The 8,573-nt window shown below is 40.1% G+C and overlaps 1 protein-coding gene across 3 annotated transcripts; it reads left to right on the top strand.

The window, feature by feature from the left end:
- The first annotated feature begins 1,076 nt into the window (after window positions 1-1,076).
- Window positions 1,077-7,543, top strand: mtfr1l (mitochondrial fission regulator 1-like). 3 transcript variants are annotated; one of them, XM_033643289.2, is made up of 8 exons: window positions 1,077-1,207; window positions 2,271-2,427; window positions 2,582-2,689; window positions 2,800-2,909; window positions 3,377-3,588; window positions 5,288-5,669; window positions 6,376-6,537; window positions 6,711-7,543. In XM_033643289.2, exons 2-7 carry the CDS (start codon window positions 2,413-2,415, stop codon window positions 6,491-6,493), a joined length of 945 nt encoding a protein of 314 aa, XP_033499180.1. In that variant the 5' UTR covers window positions 1,077-1,207; window positions 2,271-2,412; the 3' UTR covers window positions 6,494-6,537; window positions 6,711-7,543. The 3 variants fall into 3 exon arrangements, with proteins under 3 accessions (XP_033499180.1, XP_033499179.1, XP_033499181.1); XM_033643288.2 differs by having other exon boundaries at window positions 6,376-7,543; XM_033643290.2 differs by lacking the exon at window positions 1,077-1,207 and having other exon boundaries at window positions 2,277-2,427; window positions 2,603-2,689; window positions 6,376-7,543.
- The last annotated feature ends 1,030 nt before the right edge of the window (window positions 7,544-8,573 follow it).

The raw sequence follows: 8,573 nt of genomic DNA, 5'->3' as shown, positions 1-8,573 counted from the left end.
TATAAATCATTTATATAATAGAAATATAGATACTTGGCATCCATCTATAGGTAAAATATTGTCACGGAAAATTTTGCAATGCTGCAAGCTATCGAGTTTTCCCCCAACCCTAGGCCTACATGTTGCTGAAGGGTCAAATGAATATTTATTTTACTTTGATTAAAAGTTAACGGGGAAACTTAGTAGCAGAAATATCTTTTCCTGCACGTCAGATTTATCTCTAAGCTTAAATGCTTTGAATTATCACAATGTAAGGCAGAGGTACTATTGTATTTCTAAACCAACTGCAAGTAGAATGATTTTATTTAATGTTTGTCATGTTTCTTTTCTTCATTAGTACCCAAGGGCAATTTTTTTGTACCGATGGGACATCACAGCCGTACAGATTTAGAGGACATTAAAACATTAAAGGTCCAGTGTGTAGGATTTAATGATGTCTTTAAATCTTTGTTTAGTATTAGCCTCCATAACAGAGAGAAGTAGCCCGTCTGCACACTTGAGAAACAGGGAAAAAAAAAAAAAATGTAGAAACAACATGGTGGACTCTGAGGAAGAGGATGTGTCATTCTTATTTTTTCGGTGACAATAAACTAATAAAAACATAACTTTTGCTAGTTAGCTCTAAATCCTACACACTGGACCTTTAATCATCATAGTGTCAAAAATAGTGTCCTAACATAATAAGTAAGAAGGTTATGACAAAGTGCACACACACACACACACACACACACACACACACACTGACTAACTGGTAACAGTCATATGTCTTATCAGTTTTTTGTTGGTACATTTAGCTATGGATTTATTGTTTGTAATAACTGATAAGCTCGGAAAAGTTAGGTTCCATGCTTGTAAAATTGAATTTGTGGATATAAATTTGGTCAAAATGACAAAAAATAATTCCTGCTGTATTGAGTGAATCCAAATCATACATTTTTCCAAAGGGAAGTCAATCATTTGTTGGGTATTCTTGATGTAGTATCCTGTATTCACCAGTATTCACTTCCGCCTCTGGGGGGCGCTCCTGTACAGGTTCTGATAGAGGAAGCTCGTGAGGCTTCCAGCCAATCAAATCACCGGAAAGGGAGGAACAGGTTTCCGGCCTAATGAGAGAAAACACAACTCAAGTCCAAAAGACGAAGAGGAGAAGCTGCTTCTCGTAAATAATTTAACGGCTCAGCTTTCTCCAACACGTCCATAATTTACCGTAAGTTGAAGTCTTGCAGCGTTGATTGCATTTTGTGAAGGGAAGCGAGACACAGCTAATACTAGGGGGGTTAGTGTACCGGTGAGGGTCAACCGGGGGGCCGTTGTTAGAGCTGCTAAAGCTAACTGACGGTCACTGTGTGTTTGATACCCTTAGCTACCGACTGGTGATGAACTGAGAGCGATTAGCAAATCACTCCACCAGATCTTTCTTTCTGTCGTTCATTGTATCCCATAACCGGGAACGTTAGTCAAAGAAGCCTGTAGCGGCACCGTTAGCATAGTCAACGAAAGTTAGCTGTTTTAAATTCAAGACGTTAGTTAGCTAGCCATGGTAGCACTGACTATTGTTACCCTGCTTCTCCATATGTTGTTAAAGTCACGGTGATAAAGTAGCACCAACATTAGCTAGCTACAGCCTTTCATTATCAATTAACTAGTTATTAATTTGTTGTAATTGTTATACTTTTTAATGTGAAAATTATGAGTGCAAGGTTTGCACATGTACTGCAATATGTGATCTGTATTTATTATTATTTTATTTTTGTTTGTTGTGTAGTCTACTCATTTCTTCTCCAGGCCTCTCTCTTGGAAAAACAAGATCCAGATGTCACTGACATTAGCTTTTAGATCATTTTTTATTGGGGATAGGTGCAAAGGACAAACATTAGCATTAAACACCATATATTTTACCCCTTTTTCATCCCTCTTACACATCTAATAACCCCCCCCCCCCCCCCCAATTCTTGATGTCTTCCCCCAAAACAAACAGTGACATTGCCTAATAAATAAAGGCTATATTATATGTTTTGCAGCACCAAAAGCTCAAATATTTGTAGTTTGTAATGATGCAAATTTAGTGAAAACTAATTACCAGATCAGAAGCTGTATCCTCCTCATGCATTTTATGTGAGCAATAACTATAAAACAGTTACTTGCCTAGTTCATCAGTCATCTAAATTCTAATTAGGTTTGTGCCACTTGGTTTTAATTTCTAAACCATTTCTGTTATGTTGGTGAGTGAAATAATGCAGTGTTCTCCCCCTGTTTGTGTCCCTCAACAGATGCTCTAACTAACCACTAATTTATATCCAAGAGTTGGCAGTGACATGGCATCTGTCCACTAAACTGCTCCGTCCTCAGCCACTGCTAGCACCAAGCATTGGTGTGCAATTTCCCAGCGGATGAGACTGACCCACCATCACCATGGAAACAGACACAGTAAGTTTGCTTCCTTTGCTGTTAATAACACTGTTTTACTTAACACTGCCTTTCTCCCACATTACTGTGCAGGAATGCAAATCATTGACTAAGCGTTGACATTAAAGTCTTGTGCTTTGTGTAGAGACTGTGTTTTTTAATATATGCTTTACAGGAAGTTATTCCTATCTGGCAGAATAAGCCTCATGGATCCACCCGTAGTGTTGTGAGAAGAATAGGTTCCACTCTTCCACTCAGACCTCCACAAAGGGCATGTTTTCAGGTAAATATCAGATCCTATAAGTCCTGCATGTCATCTTTTCCCATTATATTCTCCTGTTTCTGCAGTAGAAATACTTGTGTACACAACATAAACTTGTCCTTGTGTGCTAGGAACTCCCGGGCCTGCCCTCTCTTCGGCCCATGGATGGCCCTATGGTTCCTACCTTGGCAGACATAGCATGGATTGTTGCAGATGAAGAAGAGACATATGCCAGAGTGCGGTAAATATCCAGTCAAGCCCCAAGACACAACCACCACCACAGGTTATGGAGTAGTGCCAAGTCCCTCATCTGTAACTGCATTATCCTGGACTCTCTGAGCTTCTATCTTAATAGGTGCACATGTGCAGCCTAAAGAAATGCAGTACAGTGATATAATGGACTGCTTTTGGTAATGCTGCGTCAGAGAGGTGTTGATTCAGCTCTGTGCTTATTTTTGCAGCCATAGGCAGTGATGAAAACAGAACATTGTAATTTTAACAAAAATAGGACATATTGTAGTGCTGTTGCATTGGGCTGTATCTGTAATAAACTGCTGGTGAAGTATTAATCAGTATTAGGCATTTTCTTAAGCAGAAGTAAAGGGAAGGGGAGACTTCAGATGACATGCCGCGTACTTCAAAAGCTGGACTTTGATATGATAAAGATTACTTTGCAGTAACACTGATTGCCCAATCATTTCTTTTAAGGAGTGACACCCGTCCTCTGAAACACGAGTGGAGGCCCACGCCTCTCCTGGTGCTCCACAGGAACTCATCTGTACCCAACTTCCGCCGTGAGGGCAAAAGGGTGGAGGGGCTTAGGAAGCCTGGAGTGACGGCACTGAACCGCACTACTGCCCTGCAGGACGAGCTCAGCAGACTCCGCGCACAAATCGCCAAGATTGTTGCAAGTGATACTGGTGGGTAACCAAAGCAAAATCTAAAGTGCACATAATACAATAATAATAACCTTGATTTATAGAGCATTTTCCATTTAAGGGATGCAGCTCAAAGGGCTTTACAACAGAGATGCAACACAAAATCAAAAGGACAACAAGAGTAGACAATGAAAAGACAGTTGAGAATAAACTAAATATAAAAGTGAAGGTAAAAAGTATAGAGACCAGTAAAAATAGTAATAATTAGAGAATTAATACAAAATAATAATACTACTAATAATAAGAATTACATTGATTAAAAGCCAGACTTAATAGATAGGTTTTTAGCTTTTGTTTAAGTATGTTCACTGAGCCTGCATCTCTTACAGCTTTTGGAAGGGTACTCCATAATTGTGAAGCACACTTGACAAAGCTGGGCTGCTTATTTTCTTGTGCATATAATTATGTGTATTTAAAAACCCAGCAGAAGAAGATCTGAGAACTAGTGATGGATTATAAACAACAGAGACTCTGTAGCGTGGGCTGGTCCCAAACCATAAAGAGCTATGAAACAACCTTAAACTCTATTCTTAGAGATACTGAGAGCAAGTGGAGGGTAGCTAAAGCTGGGGAAACATGCTGCCCCCTCTTCATTTGGTTAAATGACTGTCAGTACAATTGGATAAGTTGAAAATTTTCAGTTGTCTGTGTTGGAAGGCCGGTAAAAAGAGCATTCAGTATTCAAATCATGAATATGTTTTTCAGCATCTTTTTAGAAATGGTAGTACCTTGCAATGTTTCCTAAGTAATAAAAACCTTTTTTCCTCACCCTTTTCATTGTGAAATGAAATGTAGATCTGAATCTTATCAATATAAACTTGTCCCATTTATTACTTGAACTTATAGTTTGAATAGTGATAAAAACGCAGGGGCGTGAGAACTTCAAACTCTTTATTGACCCTTCAGTCTATGATTCATAAAGCTGCTCAGAGTGTGTCTTCATGTGACTGTGATATCTTCGTTGCCAAGTCGGCTGCCCTGGTTCTCCTAAATCTCTTTGGTACTAAGATGTCTTGGCATCAGTTTGTAGGTCAGTGGCAAAAGATAATCTCTGCAGTTCAGCGGCGGTTGCGTGTCACTCGTTGAAAATGTCAACAGGGACCTCATGAGAAAGTGAAGTCACGTGTGTTATATTCCTACTGATTTTAAACGTGATTCATGATGTTGTCTAAAAGAGCCACACAAGGAACTTCAACTATTAGATTATAACTGAAAACCTAAGCGAGCCTGCTTCCTAGATTCTGTTGATTTTGTGCCATGAGATGGTCGGTGAACTGGGCAAGGAAGGACCTCTTTTAGTCGAGCCCTTACGCCCAGTGAATGTGTCGTGATGTTTTTCAATACAATCATACAGTTAAGCTGTGAAGTAGGTAACTTGATCCTAAAAGCATCTGGGCTTTTAGTGGAACACTAAATGCTTGTCTCATGGAAATATTATATACTGCTAAGAGAAAATGTGATTGACTGGAGTGTAGACTCTCCTATAGCACTCCATTAAAGGTTTGATAGTGCATGGAGGGAGAGCTACTGAAACTGCAAGAGCAAACCTATTAAACTTGTAATTCACATTTGAACGCCATATTTAGAGTTGTTTGTTTGTTTATCTCAACATTGTCCAACTTAAACCTCATTAAACAAACACAGACTTGCTTCTCTTCTCTGTTTCTCTTCTTTCTTTCAGGCTCCAACCCTCTGACCCCTGACCTGCTCTCCCCTGACGACACAAGTATGAGCTTCTCCATGGCGCCTTTTGAAACAGCGCCCTACCAGCCGGCTGCCACGGCTGCCGCTTCGTTTGTCATCAGTGATGTCACAGAGGAGGAAGAAGAAGAGGAGGAGGAGGAGGAAGGAGAGGAAGACGTGGTCTCTGTGGTGTCAGAGCTTGTCCCTGACCCTCTGCCGCCTGTTTCCATGACGGCGTCAGCGACCTTTGACCTGGACAGACCCAGCATGGACTTCCGGGAGGCAGAGGAGGATACAGTGTCGCTATCAAAGTCCACCAGCTTCGCTGATGTTATGGACATCCTGAAGGACATGAACCGCATGAAGATGAGCAAAGACAGGTAAGAGATGTCAGCGGGCTGAACACTACAAAGCTCATTATGAGTTTGCTTATTTGTCTTTGACCTATGAAGTCATATTTGCTGAACAGACACAAGAGTGGTATCAATCTTCTCATCTACATCTTGGCAAGAAACCAAATGAGCGAATCTACCAAAATGCTGAACTATTCCTTGAAAGAAAATCCCAGTGAAGGAAAGTTAAAATGCCAAAAATGTGTCATTTCCAGGTTTTCAAATGTGAGGATTTGATGCTTTACTTGGTCTTACATTAGGGTAAATTTAATGTTGGTTGTACAAATCAAGGCATTTGATGAAGTGACTTTAGGCTCTGGAATGCTGTAACAAAGCGGTTCCGTACTGGTCCAGACGGGTCCCGATTTCTCCTCAGTCATTAGTTCAAGGTCTACACATACTTGCGTTTAGCCATGCTGTTCAGCTAGTTTGCTGTCTCTGTCAGGTAGCTGTCTGTTAGTCACTCAAGCTACAGCGAGAAACAAGCACTTCAACATAAAAGCTCTATGCCAGAAATCCACTATACCTCAAAATAAAGTGTGTGTTTTTTTACAAACTTGACATGTTTGGGAGTTACTTGCGGCCCAATTAATCAATTAAACGAGAAAATATTCTACAGATGAATAGGTGATGAACATAACTGACAGCTGCAGCCCTCCCATACATTGTCTGTATTTTCTGGGTGTCCCTGCAGGTACAACAGAGGCTGCACATCCCTCAGAGAGGAGGACTCGGCCTCTCTGATCTCAGAAGCTCTGAGGAAAAAGTTTGTCCTGAAGGAGGAAGATACTGCCGCTGTGAAACGGAAGTAGCCCGATCATGTGTTTATCATCAATACCCGATCCTGCTGCTCCATGTAAGTCAGGACAGGATTGTAGGGAGTGCTTTGTTTTTTAAAATATTTTGTATAATGAGCTCTTGAAGGCATGTGGTAGGTTAACATTTGTATTCAGTGGCAGAAATGTTTTGGCTCACTCGTGGGTTCTTAGTTGTTGTTGTGTTTTTTTTTCTCTCCCTCATTATTTTTAGGCCTTTGCCTGTGGAATATTTACCCATGGATCCACAACCTCTCTCCTCAGACCCAAGGCAATAGCTGTCTGCCAGAGCTAGAACAAAGAAAACACTTTGTCCCCAGACACTCAGAACCAAATGTGAAGCTCGCATTGCTGGTGCAGTGTCAGAGGGGACAGATAACTCTTGATAACAGTAATAATTTTTTAAGCACTGCATCGCATATTGCATCCAGTTTATTTCTCTCTGAAAACAAACAAGCTTTTATGTTTAAATTTATTTTGAAAAAGGACTCAACAGGCTGTTGTCAGGAAACTGTGTCTGCAAATTTATTTGATCATGTGGAGAGACTGATATCCAAGCAATTATAAGAACGTTCTTGGACTTAAATAGAGGAATGTCCCTTTAAAAAGCCTTTAAAGAGTCCTTTGTTCCTTTTGATTTTCCACACAAGAGATGCAAACAAACATTTCCTTTTTCAGTTGAAGTAAAAGCTCCTCTAACATACTTGAAAATATTTTATGTACAAATGAAACGGATCTAGTGTACATGCAGAGATGTAATGTATCTTATCACAGCGTGTGTGTGTATGTGTGTGGGAAATATCATTTCAGATCTTTGCTGTTAATATTTGCATCACAGGTCTGAGTTTGCAAATGTGCACAGCATCAAGTAGAGTATCTCGCTTGCTCCACTGCACCTCCTATGCCTGTCCTCTTGTTTGTGATTAACATATAGATTGATAGTCACTGACTGAACCACAGGACACTGATTTTTGAAACCTAAACTGAAAAGAGCGAGAATATGCTGATGATATTTGAAGAGTGTGGTGTAAAAAAAAACAAAACAAAGAAAGCGTGTGAGTGAAATGTATATGTTTCTATTAAAGGCAACGACAGATACAAGCTTGTACAGGTCTTTAAGACACACCTCTCCTCCCCTGTGTAGACTGTTTTACTTACTAGGTGAAACCACCTTTAATGAGGTTTCTGAATGACAGGACGTTAAAGAGGTGATCTCAATTTGGGCAGAGACAACTGAGCTATGTGTAAGAGTGCAGAGTTTTGACAAAGCTTTGGGTGAAATGCTTGTGTGAGTCACGATCATAGAAATAGAACGAGAGTAGAATGGACATTCCGATGCAGATTAACATAGGATGGTCAGAGTGGCGGCCATTTTATGCATACTGCTGCCATTGCAACTGTTGTAGCTGGCTAATATCTGTGTAAACGAACCAGCTAACAGAGGCGAGGTTTTGCACGAGACTATATGAGCAGTAGAGTAGTAACGTTCTGTATTCAAATAAGAAGTGCACTACTTTTTAAGTGTTAGCGTTACTGTTACTTCCCTGTTTCTGTTGCCATTTATTTCATGTTTGTTGAAACCTGATGCACTGTAGCTGCCTCCGATAAACAAGAGACAGCTGCTGCTTAGTTGATAGCCGAGAGGCAGAGGCTGCGAGGATTAACGGCATGCATATCAGTGTGTTTTCACATCTAACTTGGTGAATTAAGGGTTTATCTCAAAGAAGAAGGCTAACTAAGACAGTTTGGATGAGGGCTTTTTTATTGTTTCTGTCAAGTTTGAATTAAGTTAACAAGGTAGTTAATCTTAGTTTGCGAAAGACAGAAACTTGGATTGGTGCATGGTTGTATTTCTCTGTTTGTTAAGGAAAGTAGGTGTAAAAATAGGCCAAAACTGCACTCTCAAACCACTGACGTCGCCATTTTTTTAACTATTCAAATGACCACAGCAAACTGTTTAATGTCCATTCTACTTTGCTTGTATTTCTATGGTCGCGATGAATATTCTGGTTGACGCCTTACCACATATCTATTGCCTGTTCCAAAGCCTGATTTTATTCCCATATTAGTTAAAGTG

This window comes from Epinephelus lanceolatus, chromosome 15, assembly GCF_041903045.1.
Source record: "Epinephelus lanceolatus isolate andai-2023 chromosome 15, ASM4190304v1, whole genome shotgun sequence".
NCBI lineage: Eukaryota > Metazoa > Chordata > Actinopteri > Perciformes > Serranidae > Epinephelus > Epinephelus lanceolatus.
This window is presented reverse-complemented; position numbering and strand designations above follow the sequence as displayed.